The 16,526-nt window shown below is 40.6% G+C and overlaps 1 protein-coding gene across 2 annotated transcripts in view; it reads left to right on the plus strand.

The window, feature by feature from the left end:
* Nucleotides 1-16,526, plus strand: part of RIMKLB (ribosomal modification protein rimK like family member B) — an 86,513-nt gene that overhangs the window by 23,138 nt on the left and 46,849 nt on the right. The window contains exons 1-2 of one of the 2 annotated variants that reach the window (XM_059402557.1): nt 1,166-1,481; nt 14,074-14,305. In XM_059402557.1, coding sequence (XP_059258540.1) covers nt 14,131-14,305 — 175 coding nt within the window. In that variant the 5' untranslated portion in view covers nt 1,166-1,481; nt 14,074-14,130. Of the gene's footprint in view, nt 1-1,165; nt 1,482-14,073; nt 14,306-16,526 lie in introns of those variants that run through there. The other variant, XM_059402558.1, reaches the window with a different exon arrangement.

Here is a 16,526-nt window from a genome sequence, read left to right on the forward strand (position 1 = left end):
TGGTAATAAATGACTAAGGTTATTTAGAAATGCATTTGCCATATAGAGTCGCACAGTCATCTGTTGCCTTTGTTTTCATTCTTCATGATCTAGAAAAAATAACAGTAGTATCATAGCTGAACATACATTCCTAGCTTCCTTTGGACTATAATTTTTATAGACATCTTGAGGATTTTCAAAATGCTCCTAAATATACTTCATTCTCACAGGAACCTTGAAATATACTCCTAGCTTTTCATAACAAAGGCTCGGAGGAAGTCAAGGGAACTGATTAGCAGGGGGTGTGGGGGGGTTATATTGGTTTCCAAGTAGCAAAGCTGGTTGTACCACACTACCCCGTCTAGATATTTAAAGTCCTGAGAATATATGGTGTATTGTAGTTTAAAATTTTGCCTCATAATGTACAGAGGCAATGTCTTTATTCCGTACACGGATAAGGACCTTATAGGTATTGATCTTTGTTCCCAGTCTTTGCCTCTGGGTGGGGGCGGGGGGGGAGACCACCGCTTGAGGGGACTCTAGGCGGGGGCACCGGAAAGGCTGCGCGGGTGGTGGGCTGGGCTGAGCTGGGCTGGGCGTGGACACGCAGACAGCACACTGTCCCCAAGAGGCTTGGTGGGCTGGCGTCAGGGTTCGCAGTGTGGATGAATGGGGCCCTAGGAGGGACTGTGAGGGTGGGGAGGGTGTACAACGGAAGGAATCAATCTTGCGGTTTGGAGTTGGGAACAAACCTCGCCCCCCCACCCGTTTTCCTTCCTTAGTGAGGACGGTTTGGGGGCGGGTGGGGAAAGCGCGTCCTCGAAGCGCTCTCGCGCCCCCATTTCCCTCTCAGCGCGCGCCCTCCATCGCCCCTTCACCACCCGAGAGGCCGGCGATGGCTGCGAGTGGGGACCCGGAGCCGGGAGGGCGGGTCCCGACGCAGGTGTTGGATCCGCTAAGCTCGGCTCGGCGCGCTGGCCCGGCCCCTTGCCCCGCCGGCCACCGCCCCCCCGCCCCCTGCCCTCCGCGCCGCCGCGCCTGGAGGGCGGGGCCGGGGCGCGCGAGGGTCCTCTGCTCGCGGGCGAGCGGCGCGCGGCGCCTCGGTCTGGGGGAGCGCGGGGCGGTCTCCGCTGGCGTCGCGCGCGCTGTGTGTGAGCGGGGTCGCGCGCGCGCGCACTACAGGCGAGTGAGGGAGTGAGGGAGCGAGGGGCGGCCGGGTGTGAGTGTGTGTGAGGGTGGGGGCGAGTGTGTGTGGGAGTGGGGGGTGAGGGAGAGCCACACCGACCGCGAGGCTGTGAGAAAGTGGGCGAGTGTGCGAGGGCGCCCGGCCTGGCTGCGGGAGCCGCGGTGGTGGAGGAGAAAGGAGGCGGCTCCCGGCATCCCGACCCCCTCCCCCCTCCTCTCGTTCTCGGACCTCCAGCCCGCCCGGCAGCCCGCGATTCCGTCGGAAGCCACCGCCCGGCTCCGCTGGCCGAGAGCGAGGGAGGAGCCGCCCGAGCCAGGTGAGCGGTGCGATCGCTTCTCTCCTCCGGTGTAGTGGCGTGAGGCGGAGGCGCGCCCGCCCCCGCCTCCCGCGCCCCTCCCCCCAGTGGGCGACTGCAGTCGGAGGGACTCGACGACGAGCCGGGGCTCGGCCGAGGCGGGGAGCGGGCCCGGGACGCGCCGGGCGCGGGAGATAGTGAAGGCCGGGGGTCGCTCGCAGCAGGAGGCGGGGGGAGCCCGGGCCGGTGGTGGTGCTGGGCGGGGGCTGAGGGGAGCCGTGTGCGTGTGACGGGAGAACTGTTGTTGGAGAGAGGCAGCGGCCTCGGTCGTGAAGTGTGCTTCCTCGCTTGTTGAGGGGGTGTGGTAACCCTGGGAATGCTTGGTGGAGTAAAACACGTTGTGCCAACCTGTCCTCGAGAGTGTGGTAATCTCTCCTGTCGCTGCTTCCATCAGACATTCGTCCTGCACTTGAGCATGGTGGATTCCCTGTTCTTCTCCTGAGGCATCAGATTTTAGAAAGTGTGAGAGTCATTCTTTCTCTTTTGACAGTCCTCTGAATAAGAGTGGGGTGACAAATAATTGGACCTGATTTTTTTTTTCCCTTAAGCATTTGACCATGGTGCAAAGCTTGCCTCCCTAGCCCCTCCCTGTAAAAACCTCGGAATGGTTGGAGATAATAACTTCAGATTTGCCTTACTAATGTATCCTTATCTCTGGTTGCAGATTTGTAATCCCGGTATTTTATCCCAATTGTGGGTATGAATAGAGATGGGGCGTTAATTGTATTCAATGAGTGGGTTATTATGCTAACCGTGTTGAATTTAACTTTGATGTAAATTCTTTCAGCGTGCTGTTATTTTCCCATTAATTACATAAATTGTTCTCACATCTTTGGGGAGTTGGGTTAAATTCGAAATCTGTATGGAAAGTACGTGGGGCAGCCTAATATGGAAAATACTCCTTTTTTGTGGGCGCGATGTTTATTATATTTAACGAAGTTTGTAATTATTAACTGTAACCATTAGAATTTAAATGCTATGTAGATCTCATTTCTTTCACAGCATTGGGTAGTTTAAAAATCTTATTTTTTGTTTCTTAAAAAATTCATTGTCAAAATACTTTAAGATATGCATTTGGAATAAAACACACAAATTCCAGTCATGGAGGTTGAGCATTTATTTTCTAACTTTTAGTGACAGCCTCTAATTTTAAAAATTAACAATCATAAATTTCCTTTCTAATACTTACTGTGTGATATTTGGTTAGTGTGTCAAAGGGGAGAAGGCCTATTTTGTTTAGAGGCCTTCTTTACCTACCTTTAGAGGTAATCTTTTATTACTTTCTATCTTGGTTAGTGCAGTTAATTTCCTTCTTTCCTATAATATATTCAGTTGTCAGTTTGGCAAGATGGCTGTTGATGTTTCTATCTTTCTCTCCTTTTTTTCCTCTCTTGTTTTCTTTTACCCCACTAGGTGCCGGAGCACTATCTGTCAGGGAGGGGGCACTCTATGATTTTGAGAACAGAGTGTCCAGGAGGGGAAAGCAAATCCAGTCACATAGAATCCTCCACTCAGTGAAGATCCTTTCTTTCTATTTCCACCTATGCCCCTGCAGGGGGTAAAGAAGAATTGTATGTATCTAACCTTTAGACTTGGGGCTACCAGCCAAATGCCACTTACCTTAGTTTCTGGTGGATATCTTCATTTTTTTTTTTTTTTTTTCCATTTTCTTAGATTCCATATTGAATACAAAAGAGTCTGAAGGTGAGGGGAGAGTGACAGCAAATTTCCCTTTTTTTCTTTTCCTTCTCATTCGGTCCCCTTTTCCTCTCCAAAGGGAAATTGCTAGAAGTGTTTTATAAATTGTCTACCCCTTCTTAGCCATGTTACGAAGAAACACTAAAGAGAACTTTTTTTTTTTTTTTTTTTTTTTTTTACCTGAGACCAATGAATGCCAACCAAGCTTCAGGCATTAGTGTGTTGGGGTACAGCACAGAACATGGCTTTTTAAAAAACCTCTCCCAATTCTTGCTTTCCTCAGTATGTATCCATCTGGGATTTGCTAATGGAGTAAGTCTCTAGACTGAGTTCTCAACTTCTCCCTTCCCTATGAGCTGAAAGAAGAAGATGAACACTGGAATGGGTTGAGGGGGAGGGGAGAGAACAGAGCCAGTTCCACAGATGGAGAAGTAGCTTTTGTCATCTTCCTCTGGGAAGCAGGCATAGAGTCCTAAACTAAGTGAAAGAGGGTGGGGGAAGAACTTCTGTACCCAGGAACAACATGTGAAGAGTGAGAGAAAACTAAACATAAAGCAAAGGAAGGAGTTTGTTGCTTACTACTGTCAACTGGTCTGGGGGTGTATTTTAGTGATGTGCATTTGTAGAGAGGGTTTATGACAGGTTAGTTTACAAAGAGTATTACAAAGAGCAAGTGGGGTTAAGTCATAAGCTTATGGGAAAAGAGCCTTGGGAAATTATAATCTAATTTTTTAAAAAATTTGGGAGGAGATTGTGATAAGGATATTTAGTTAACTGTACTGTGGGATGTGCAGTTGTTTCGAGAGAGGTTGAATAGGAGAGATTAGGTACAGATGATGAGGAAATTGTCTTTCATTACTCGGGAATTTTCCTGCTTGTCATATTAAGGATAATATTAGTATATTAAATAATATAGTATATTAAATAGTATATTAGTATATTAAATAATAATATACTACATCAAAATACCTGTACATAATGTATTTTAGATTCATGTACCATATGTATCTTTGTACATACTAGGTTTGCAGAAAAGAACAGAGTTTCTGGCTTCATGATAACTCATGCTGTGGTATTTTTTTTTAATGTTTTCTTTTCCAATTTTTTTTTTTTCCTTTCAAAATTGGCTTAGAGATGGGCGCCTGGGTGGCTCAGTGGGTTAAGCCGCTGCCTTCGGCTCAGGTCATGATCTCAGGGTCCTGGGATCGAGTCCCGCATCGGGCTCTCTGCTCAGCAGGGAGTCTGCTTCCCTTCCTCTCTCTCTGCCTGCCTCTCCGTCTACTTGTGATTTCTCTCTGTCAAATAAATAAATAAAATCTTTAAAAAAAAACAAAAAAAAACAAAAAAAAAACAAAATTGGCTTAGAGGACAAAAGCCACAGAGCTAGCCAGCACTACTCCCTTAGAGTCTCGTCTGCATGGAACCCATCTGCTTATATCTTTTTTACTCCTTTTACTAAAATTACAGGTTTTTTTTTTTCCTCCTCTGACTTTAATTGTTAACAAAGCTAATTATTTAAGGATGAATTGTATAATGGCAGTGGAAAGTAGGTTTAGGTTTGCGTTGTTTGTTTTTTATGAGAAACTGAAAAGATAAATTAGGAATTTTTAATTTTTTAAAAAATATTTTATTTATTTATTTGACAGAGATAACAAGTAGGCAGAGAGGCAGGCGGGGGGCGGGGGGGAAGCCCAATGAAGGGCTAGATCCCAGGACCCTGAGATCATGACCTGAGCTGAAGGCAGAGGTTTAACCTACTGAGCCACCCAGGCACCCCATAATTTATGAATTTTTTAAAAAGATTTATTTATTTGTGAGAAAGAAAGGAGGTGAGCAGAGGGAGAGACTCTTTAGGCAGGCTCCCTGCTGAGGGCAGAGCCCAACATGGAGCTTGATCCCAAGGCCCATGAGATCATGACCTGAGCTGAAACCAAGAGTCACCAACTGAGCCATCCAGGCTTCCTGATAAACTGTGAATTTTTGACAGCTGTGTTTAGATCTAATGGGTATATTTACTTGGTATTAAATATTGAAATAGCTTTTTTTGACGGGGGAGGTACTGCCTTACAATTCAATAAACAAACTCCTTTAAAATAATTCCTAACCCCTAAGCCTTAACATTTGTCTGTCATACTTAAGGTTCTGTTACCTGCTGGGGATAATACAGAATAAAACGGAATCTGTCTTCATGGAGCTCACAATGTAATTTCATTGATCCTTGTTCTTTTCATCTGGCAGTCTGTTCTCCCAGCAGTGTTTGGAGGCGTTTACTAGATTCTTGTAAAATGTGTACCAATTTGTCAATTTTTTGTCAATGATTTTTATTACCTTTCTTTCAAAAGTGGCAGTACATCTCCAAGTTGTGAAAAATTCTACAATTGTTGAATCACTGTATTGTACACCTGAAACTAATATAATATTTATGTGAACTAACAGGAATTAAAATAAAACCTTTAAAAAAAAAATTCCAAATCTACCCCTTAATGTTTTTACTCTATTCAGCTCCTTACCACCACCCTCCACTTGTTTTAACCCTTTCTCATACTAGCTCTTGGCTTCATGTTCTTAGGCATATAAAAATATGGTCTCCAAAAATAGAACATGGATTTGCTATATTAGATCACACCAGTTCTTTCTTACTGCTCCACTGTCCCACATTTGGCAGCATTTCAGACTTTGATAGTTTGTCGGAAAACTACATCTTGGAAATTCATGCAGATTTGTCTAAATAGCAGGCTTTAAATATTTCCTGAGTTTATCCCTTTGACATATAGTTAGCCATATCTATAAAGACTTTTTTCAGTTTCACTATATTAATAGTTTCCTGACTCATTTTTTCAGTATATTGTCCAGCAAGAAAATTAGGAAGACCCAACATTTTTAACATGTTAAGCATGATGAGACTTTTTTTTTTTTAAGATTTTGGGGTTTTTAAGTAGTCTCTATTCCCAATTTGGGGCTCTTAATTCACAACCCTGAGATCAGGAGTTGCATGTTCCACTGACTGAGCCAGCCAGGCGCCCCTAAACATGATGGACTCTGAGGGAGCCACACTGTGCACTGCATCTCGGGAAGATTTTGTAGATTTTGTACGATGTTCCAGAGAGAGATAGGTTGATTTAACATTCTTATATTAAGTGAAATCTTGAGAAAAATTTTTTTAAGTTTATTTATTTATTTGACAGACAGATTACAAGTAGGCAGAGAGGCAGGCAGTGGGGGTTGGGGGGAGCAGGCTCCCCACTGAGCAGAGAGCCCAACATGGGGCTGGATCCCAGGACCCTGGGATCATGACCTGAGCTGAAAAGGCAGAGGCTTTAACCCACTGAGCCACCCAGGTGCCTTGAAATCATTAGAAATTTTATTTAAATTCCATTCAGAGAAAGCTTCCCCCCCCCCCCCCCCCCCGAGGACACTTTTTTTAAGGAAGATTTTAAGTAATCTTTACACTCAACGTGGGGCGAGACCCCACAATCCAGAGATGAAGAGAGGCATGCTCCACCAACTGAGCTGGCCAGGTACCCCATGCAGAGGAAACTATTTTAAAAAGTGTAATTAGTTTTGTATATCACAGACTGCTTTGAGAAATTTAGTAATAAAGCTACAGGTAAATTAAGTAAAGGTGACATTTTTCTGAACCCTTAGGTAAATATGTGTAAAAATTTGCATGTTAATTTGCTTATGACATTTTTTTCTTCTCTAGTTTTCTTTTTATTGTGGTTAAATACATAGCACGAAATTTACCATCTTAGTCATGTTTTAAGAACGCACATTAGTGGTATTAACTATATTCACATTCTTGTGCAATTGTCCACCATATTCATTTCTAGAACTCTTCATACAAATAGTCTTGATTCCCCCAACATCCCAGCCCCTGGCAACCATCATTTTACTTTCTGTGAATTTGGCAGTTATATACTAGTGCATAATATCCTCCAGGTTCATCCATGTGTAGCATCCATTGGAATTTAATTCTTTTTTAAGGCATTGTATATATATTCTGTATTACTCATTCATCTTTCGATGAACACTTTGGTTGCTTCCACCTTTTAGTTATTGTAACGCTGTTGTGAACATGTGTGTACAGATACCTCTTTGAAAACTCTGCTTTCATTTCTCTTGGTTATATACCAAAAGTAGAATTACTGGATCATATGGTAGTTATATTTTTAATTTTTTGAGGAACTGCCATACTGTTTTTCATGGCTGTCGTACCATTTTACATTCCGACTGACAGTTTGCAAGGCTTCCAGTTTCTCCACATGCTCCCCAACATTTGTTTCCTGTTTTTGATAGTAGCCATCCAGTGTGTGTGATTTTACTTAACATGGTTTTGATTTGCATTTTCCTAATGATTATTGATGTTGAGCATCTTTTTTGTGGACATTTTAATATCAGGTAGTTTTTAACTCTGTGAGGACTAGGATTATGTCTGTTTCGTTTACCGGAATTTTTTTTTAAAAGACTATTTATTTGACAGACAGAAATCACAAGTAGGCAGAGAGGCAGGCAGAGAGAGAGGAGGAAGCAGGCTCCCTGCTGAGCAGAGAGCCTGATGCAGGGCTTGATCCCAGGACCCTGAGATCATGACCCAAGCTGAAGGCAGAGGCTTTAACCCACTGAGCCACGTAGGCGCCCCTACCAGAATATTTTTAGAGTACATAGTAGTCAATCAAATATTAATTGAATATATTATTTAATCAAATACTTTGTTTATTTAGTACTTAGAGTCTTAGGTGATCTGAGATTACAACTGATTTTTGACCTTGAACAATTTGCTTCTTTGGAGGGAGGGATACTTTTCCAGGGATGTTGTGAAAATAAATGTAAAAGTGAAATGGATCAAATGTAAGATGATCTTGTTAGTGTAACACAATCCCTCTTACAAACAGTACTGCTACATGCTGACATGCAGACTTTGATGTTAAAGGAATAATTTCCTAAAACTTTTGAGCAAGGTATGACAGACAATACTTAAAATAAAAAGTTCTGTGGCCTGTAATAATTCCCAAATATCACTGACATAAGCAAAAGAGGTAGTAGGTAGTCCAAGGTCATGGCACCACACAGCTGTCCGGGGTTCAAGTTCTAATAGGTAGCTGTGCTTTTCCTAGGGTTCACTCCTGTCCATAAGAGTCCAGGTGGTTGTTAGAGCTAATAGTGGGAGAGGAGAGAAAGAAAGGGAGAAAGAGAGAGAGAAAGAGAAAGAAAGAAATAGAAGTTAAGTTTAAGGAATTGGTTAGTATGATTGTGGCAAGTCTGAAATTCATGGGGCAAGCCAGTAGGTTGGAAATTCAGGGAGGGACTTCTGTTATAGTCTTAATGCATAGTTACTTCTTTGTGGAACTTGTTTTTGCTCTTTAGACCTTCATCTGGTTGGATGAGACCCACCTACAACATAGAGGGAATCTTCACTCAGTGTCAACTTATTACAGACTTTAATCATATTTACAAAATATCTTCATAGCAACATATAGACTAGCGCAAACAGTTGGGCATCATTGTCTAGCCACGCTGACACAGTTGAACTAACAAAATGAAAAATCCAGGTGTTGAAGCAGGTATGTGAATAAAAACTTTTTACTTGCTCAGCTGAGGGAATAGTCGGTGGCATTTAGTTAGGAATGTACACTAGGCAGATTGAAATAGGATCTCTCAAATTTAGTTGGAAACTGGTTGGAAAAAGATTTAGTAGGTCAATGATATATTCAAATTTCAATAATAATAGTTGAAACCTGGTGAGGATGACAGTTACAGAGAAAGGAGAGAAGGGTTCAGGAAGGAAGTCCTAGGGATTATGTATAGAAAAAGAACTGTCAGGAGAGAAGGGTCACGTACAAGAAGACTGAAGGAGTGCCTAAACTCAATATATGCAAATTTGTTATTTTTCTCTGGAAGCCTGACATAACTCTTATATTCCCCATCCAAGACAGAAATGAAGTCATCAGAAGCACATCTGTAGTAATTGCCAAATGGAGTAAATTCTTAATTGTACATTAGTATGTATATTTTCCTTATCTAACCTTTTTTTCATTCTCAGTCTTTTGATTCTGAGTTTATATGCTATGTCTTATCTGGAATAAATAATGTTCCTAGGAGTAAGAGGTGCCTCAATAGCTTTATGGTAGATTATAATTGTGCTTTTTTCCTAGCAGAATAAGTACCATTGGGAAGGGGGTCTCATGAGAAAAATGAAAGAAGCACTTTATTTATGATTCCCATTTAATTAGCCCTGCCTAGACTATTGACAGATCACAGAGACTTTTATTTACATGTGTATCCAGAAGTTGCATGGGAGAACTATGTCTAATATAAATGTAAATTTTCTTTGTCACATGTCTCTTTGTTAAAAAAAGAAAAACTGATTTAGCAGTTTATCAGTAGCATTTATTTGGTATCTGATATTTGTGCATTGTTTTCCTTAATATTGTGTGTGTGTGGGAGGAACCATTTTACTTTTACAAGGGACTCTACTGTCTTTTAAAATAGTGAATATAATCTGAGGTTTTTTATTTTTGAGACTCAGGACTATCATTTTATTTGTGTACTTTTGGTTTCCTGGACTGTAGATATACCATTATGCTTTTGACTTCTTAGCAGTTTTTTTTTCTCCTGGATGTTTATTAATGGGATAAACAGAAAAGTAGATATGTTGGAGGAGATGCTGGCCTCCACCTGGCCCGCAGGAAGGTGGCCTCCCAGACCAGGAGGGCCATGGGAGTGGGTTGGAGGGGGGAATACAGAGCCTCTGCCTTTGTGGTTGGAGAGTCTTTACCTCTTGTTTCCTGGCTATTCTTAGATGTGAATCCCAATAGGGCAGCCTGATAAGGATAAGGCCACCCTGGGTACCTTTCCAAATAGGAGTGGACCATTGGTTGGAGGAGAGAGTTGTGCTCTTTATTTCCCTGGCAATAAACTGGTCTTGGAGTTCACTGTAAAATTAAAATGGATAAAAAATTGGGGGTGCAAAAAAAAAATTGGGGATGTGTGGGTGGCTCATTCAGTTAAGCTACTGCCTTCGGCTCAGGTCATGATCCCAGGGTCCTGGGTTCCAGCCCCGCTTTGGGCTCCCTGCTTAGCAGGAAGCCTGCTTCTCCCTCTCCCATTCCCCCTGTTTGTGTTCCTTCTGTTGCTGTTTCTCTCTGTCAAATAAATAAATAAAAATCTTGGAAAAAAAAAAAACCAAAGCCATTTCCTTTAAAAAAAAAAAAATTGGACAGGTATCACTTGAAGATACCAGTACAAATGAAACCGTAAATAATAAGCTGGAGATTGTTAAGCTAACTTGCCTTTTTCAGGCTGGGGACATCATCTCCTTGGTGGACATTGGAATACAGTATGGCATACCTCTGATTGTTCACATGAAAAGTAAGACATAACATAAGAATCTTTTGAAGCTGATAAAGAAAATGTATTCCATATGAAGAAGGCTAATCTCAGTGCAGGGCAAGGTCATGATCCCCAGATGCTGCCGTATTGACGGCCACTAGGTGGATTTGAGGAACTGTAGTCATTGGTATTGATGTTGGACCTCTTCAAGACAGTGTCCATATATTTCATAAAGTCTTCTGCAGAGCATTTCTCCAGTTCCAGATCTGGGGGTGCAGGTATCCCCTATGAAAGCCTTGCAGAGATCAGGCTGCTCCATTGGGAGAAATGAAAGGAGGGGCACCTGGGTGGTTCAGTCAGTCAAACATCTGTGTTTTGCTAAGTTCGTGATTCTTGAGTCCTGGGATTGAGTCCTATATCAGGCTCTCTGCTCAGTGGGGAGTCGTCTTCTCCATCTCCCTCTGCCCCTCCCTGCTGCTCATGCTCTATGCTCTCTCACTTTCTCTAATAAATGTTTTTTTAAAAAATGAAAAGAAATAGGGAGGCTAACCCGAACTTGCAGTTAGTTGATGGTGGCATACCAGTGTGGAAACACCCAAAGATTATGCATGGGTTTAAGAGCTGCAGGATGAAGTCAGACATGATGCTTATGTGCATCATCTGTTGGGAGTTGCTGCACAACGACATGAGATTGCAGCCCAGGAGTGTTTTTTTGTCCAATTATAGAATCAGTGAACATAACATGTTGTGTTAATGTTGTGGCCTGCGCATTTTCCATGAGTTGATATACCAGTATTGGCCAACATTTCTACTTCCCAGTTGCCAGTGGCTTTAATATCCTATCCCGAGTTCTGTTGGGGGCCACAACTGCTTTACTCATTCAATACAGTTTCATGCAGTGAAATTCAGTCATATCAGTGAACAGATGATGTTCAAGACCTAAGTGTCAGGGAAGGCACCAAGATGGCTTTGGAGTATTAAATGTCCTTGACAGGGTGGTCCAAAAACTACTTGGTCTAAATATCTTAAGGTCATTTTATAATGCCTCTCTCAAGGGAAACTGGGGAGGCATTAGGTACTCTGATGCGACTTTTCTTATGTGGAGCTTTTCCTTTGAGACTTTTCAGTGACCACATCTTCAGTTCATATTTAGACTAAGGCTCAAGAGGGCATGTTCTTTTTTTAAGAGGTCATGTTTTTGTCCACAGCTGTGGAACAATAACACAAGGGGTCAGAAGCCTCTAGGCACTAGTCATCCCCTTTGCTGATTTCTTGGGTCTTGGCCTGATGCATTGCCACATTTGAGAGCTCTCCCCTTGCTTTTCCACAGGTACAAGTAAGTCATACTCTTAAGTGTATCTCCCATGTTATTTTATTCCTTCCCTGCTTTCTTGTGATTGATGCCTTGAGACCCTGGGTTATGGGGCAGGTGTGAGTGTGTGTGTTTGGGGTTGGGGCTGTGTGTATGTGTGTGGTGGTGCATCTGGCTCGTGATGTTCTGGTCTTATGGTGTACATCTATGGAACAGGCCCTTCTGACCGAGACCCTGGAGAGTGTGTGAATGGTGCATGAGGAATCACTTTCAGTCGTGGTGCTGGAAGCCATCTGTATGGTCATTCCTTTCTCTAGTTCTTACCCTCATTCTTTTTTCTGTGTTAGGTTTGCCATGTCATCTGGGGTGATACTAGGAATTTTTTTAAAGTAGGCTCTATGCCCCAGTGAGGCTAGAACTCAGGATCCTGATATCAAGAGTTACGTGCTGTACTTCTGAGCCAGCCAGGGGCCTCAGGAATTTTATTTTTGAAAAGTTTTGTTTGTTTGTTTGTTTGAAACCACCTGTTAACATTTGTTAGTAAAACTTGAAACTTTTTGCTTCTTAGGGAAATTTTGAACTGTTGTCTTACTCGTGATACAAGCTTTTGCTCATGATGCAGATTCTGAGAAGCAGCACTCTGTGGAAGAAAGTCCTTTTTTGTATTCTAGTAAACAGTCTGTTGAAAAAAGTTCTATTTAAAGGAAGCATGAAAACCTTGAGTAAGAGTATGCTATCCCCTGATTAAAATAAATTTTAGTGAATGGACCCCAGCATTTAATGTTTTTTTAAGTTGCTTCATTCTTGAACTATTTATTTATTTATTTTTAAGATTTTATTTATTTATTTGACAGAGAGACACAGCGAGAGAGGGAACATAGCAGGGAGAGTGGGAGAAAGAGAACAGGCTTTCTGCAGAGCAGGAAGCCTGACGCAGGGCTGGGTCCCAGGACCCTGGGATCATGACCCCAGCAGAAGGCAGACCCTTAACGACTGAGCCACCCAGGCACCCCTTGAACTATTTATTTTGATTAAAGTTGCTATATAAATGATTTCAGTGTTGATACTTCTCTAGTAACACAAGTGTTACTATCTCATTATTTAAAACATTCCTATAAATATGTTTGTAATAAAATAAATATGACAAAATAAGGGAGGAAAATTGCATAAAAAAACTACAGATATATGAATATATAGAGAGTTAATTGTGTTGGGAAGGATCAGGATATACTGATGATTAGTCTCATCTATTTTATATCAAGGTATTTAATATATAATTAAATATAATAAAGGGAATGACATTGAACATGATGTAGAAAATGGGACTTGTACTAAGTGATCTGCTGTAATTATAAAATGGCAGTGGTAGCTTCCCCAGTGGACGATGGAGAAATGTTGTTTCATGGGAAGTTGTGAGTTTCTATATTTCTAGTGGTATAAAAATTTTTTATTTGAATGAAAGGGAAAAGGCATCATATTACATTATTCATTTTTTATTTGTATAGTTAATATATAATCACAGCATTTATTTGTGTGAAAGCCAAGAATCAGATTTCTTTTTTATCTTACATATAAATATTTTATTTGTAATATAAATAATAAATATAATATAAATAATATAAATTATATTTTATTTTATATATTAATAATATATTATATATAACATATATTTTATACATATTAAATATATGTTATAATATGATATAAATAATAATCAAATAATGTTTTATTATATACAAATATATTTTTTATATTTTATTATATATATATATATATATATATATATATATATATAAATAAAACATTATTTGATTACAATCGCCGAGAGATTACACAAGCAGGGGCAGAGAGAGAGGGAGAAGCAGGGAAGTAGGCTTCCCACTAAGCAGGGAGCCCAATGTAGGACTCCATCCCAGGACCCTGGATTGTGACCTGGGCCGAAGGCAGATGCTTAACCGACTGAGCCACCCAGACACCCCGTTAATAAATAATTTTAAGTAATCTCTATGCCTAATGTGGGGCTCTAACTCAGACCACCAGAATCAAGAGTTGTACACTCTACCAACTGAGCCCAGCAGCCAGGTACCCCAAATAGATTTTTTTTAATATGAGGAAGTGAAACTTATTTTCATATATACAGGGGAGCCCCACAAACATGAAATTCCTTAAGTAAGAATTCTTTATTTACTCTGTGAATTTTGTCTTTCTGTATAGAAAGAATCGGCATTCAGGAGGAAATAATTCAAGAGAAGGAAGACCAAGCAGATCAAGATGTGTAGCTCTGTGGCAGCCAAGTTGTGGTTTTTGACAGATCGTCGAATCAGAGAAGACTATCCCCAAAAAGAGATTTTACGAGCATTAAAGGCCAAATGTTGTGAGGAGGAATTGGACTTTAGGGCTGTGGTGATGGATGAGGTGGTACTGACAATCGAGCAAGGAAACCTGGGTAAGTCTATACTAAGTAGTTTAATGGAATTTTTCCTTAAAATGTTTTGAATCCACATTTTTTAGGAATAGTTTGGAGGAAGGAATTCTTACTAGCCTTATCATTATGAAGTATCATCTAATCTTAAAATCTAGCATTTTTTTTTTTTTAAGAGAGAGAGCACAAGCCTCTTAACCAACTGAGACACCCAATATTATGGCACCCCCAAATCTACTATATGTTATGGAAGAAATGGAAACAGTAGTACTTAATGAACCTCTTGCTTTATTATGTGGGAAATAGTTGTGAGAGAAATTAAAGATGATCTACTAATTTTTTTCCCATTATTGCTGCCTTCTAATTTTTAAAGACCTTGTTTATAAAGTGCTCATACGAGAATTTACCTCATGGTGGTCTTTTTAGTAAATTCATCAAATTCCACATGTGAGGGGTGCCTGGGTGGCTCAGTGGGTTAAAGCCTCTGCCTTCAGCTCAGGTCATCATCCCAGGGTCCTGGGATCAAGCCCCGCATTGGGCTCTCTGTTCAGCAGGAAGCGTGCTTCCTATCTCTCTCTCTCTCTCTCTCTCTCTCTCTCTCTCTGCCTGCTTCTCCGACTACTTCTCTGCCTACTTGTGATCTCTGTCTCTCAAATAAATAAGTAAAATCTTAAAAAAGAAAAAAAATACTGTAAAAAAAATTTCACATGTGATTCTTACTTTCTTTTTTCTTCATAAAATATTTTTTACATATAGTATAAAATACTAATAGAATTTTATTCTTTTTGCTGGTTAGAAATGTCCTAATGATTTGACTCAGTTGGTGAGAAGTCTGGTATTTTCAGTATTTCATGTTTGGTTTTGGGTTATAAGGGGAAGATATCTTAGAAATACAGACATTCTTTAGAACTGACTTAGGAGTCTTTACATCTTTAGAAAGCTAAGACTTTCTTTTTTTAAGATTTTATTTATTTATTTGACAGAGAGATCACAAGTAGGCAGAAAGGCCGGCAGAGAGAGAGGAAGAAGCAGGCTGTCTGCTGAGCAGAGAGCCCAGTGCAGGGCTCGATATCAGGACCCTGAAACCATGACCTGAGCTGAAGGCAGAGGCTTAACCCACTGAGCCATCCAGGCGCCCAAAAATTAAGACTTGTTATAGCTAAGTTGGTCATTTCTGTTAAGGAGCATTATATGGTGGCATATACATGGCATTTTTAATTAACTTTCAGAAAATACTTCATAGTTTACTGATAGTATTAGGGTATAAGACAAACACTTAAAATAGATTCTACATTACTCGCTTTGTGTCTAGAATCATGATGAGACCATGTGTTTTAATTTTCTCATCAGTAAAGTGGAGAGAGATGGTTATTGTAAGAATATTATTCAATATGTAAATCTGCTATGAGGGTAGTTTCATTCACACCTTAGTTAATGGATCTAGAATCTTACATGATAACATGGTACTATGGTTTAAGTAGGTAGAATCTCTTAGCAGTTACTCTTTACTCTGCCCTCTTGACATTTAATTCATTCTCAGTACCTTTCAGCAGTTACTGTTTTGTCAGCTGATCTTTAATATGTAAATTAATTTATATCAAAGACTTAATAGAAAAACAGAATGTTCCCCATTTTAGTATAAATGATCCTCATGCTAATTTAAGATCAAAAGTTATTGTTGCTGTAGAAATAACTTCTTTAGAACTGAACTTTTTCTAGATTATTTCACTTTAGTGTATAAGTAGTTACTACCTTTACAGGAAAGATGCGCAGTATTTTATTTCAGTCAGGCTTTCTTTTTTTAATGTATACACCTAGGTCTAGCACTTAGTTATTCAGATTCTAGAGATCTGGGATAGAGCCTGTTTCTTTCATTCTTTCATAAATATAATGAAAGTATTTATTATGTGCTAGTTAATTGGTATGGTGTGCAAAATGAAACAGGCTAAGATTAACATTAATCAAGTGATCATGCAAATAAGTGTAAAATTGTTATAACTTTGGTAAATTATAAATAGAGTAGAGTGGATTTGCCCCCGTGCCCTGTACTGTACCTATGACAGATACTCCTGATCAAATAAATTAAAATCCTGAATCTAAGGCTCCTGGGTGGCTCAGTTGGTTAAGCATCTGCATCTTAATTTCAGCTCAGGTCATGATCTCAGGTCCTGGGCTCCAGCCTCTTTGGATTCTGTGCCTAATGGGGAGTCTGCTTAAGATTCTCTCCCTCTGCCCCTCCCCCTGT

Source organism: Mustela nigripes, chromosome 6, assembly GCF_022355385.1.
Source record: "Mustela nigripes isolate SB6536 chromosome 6, MUSNIG.SB6536, whole genome shotgun sequence".
In the NCBI taxonomy this organism is placed as follows: Eukaryota; Metazoa; Chordata; class Mammalia; order Carnivora; family Mustelidae; genus Mustela; species Mustela nigripes.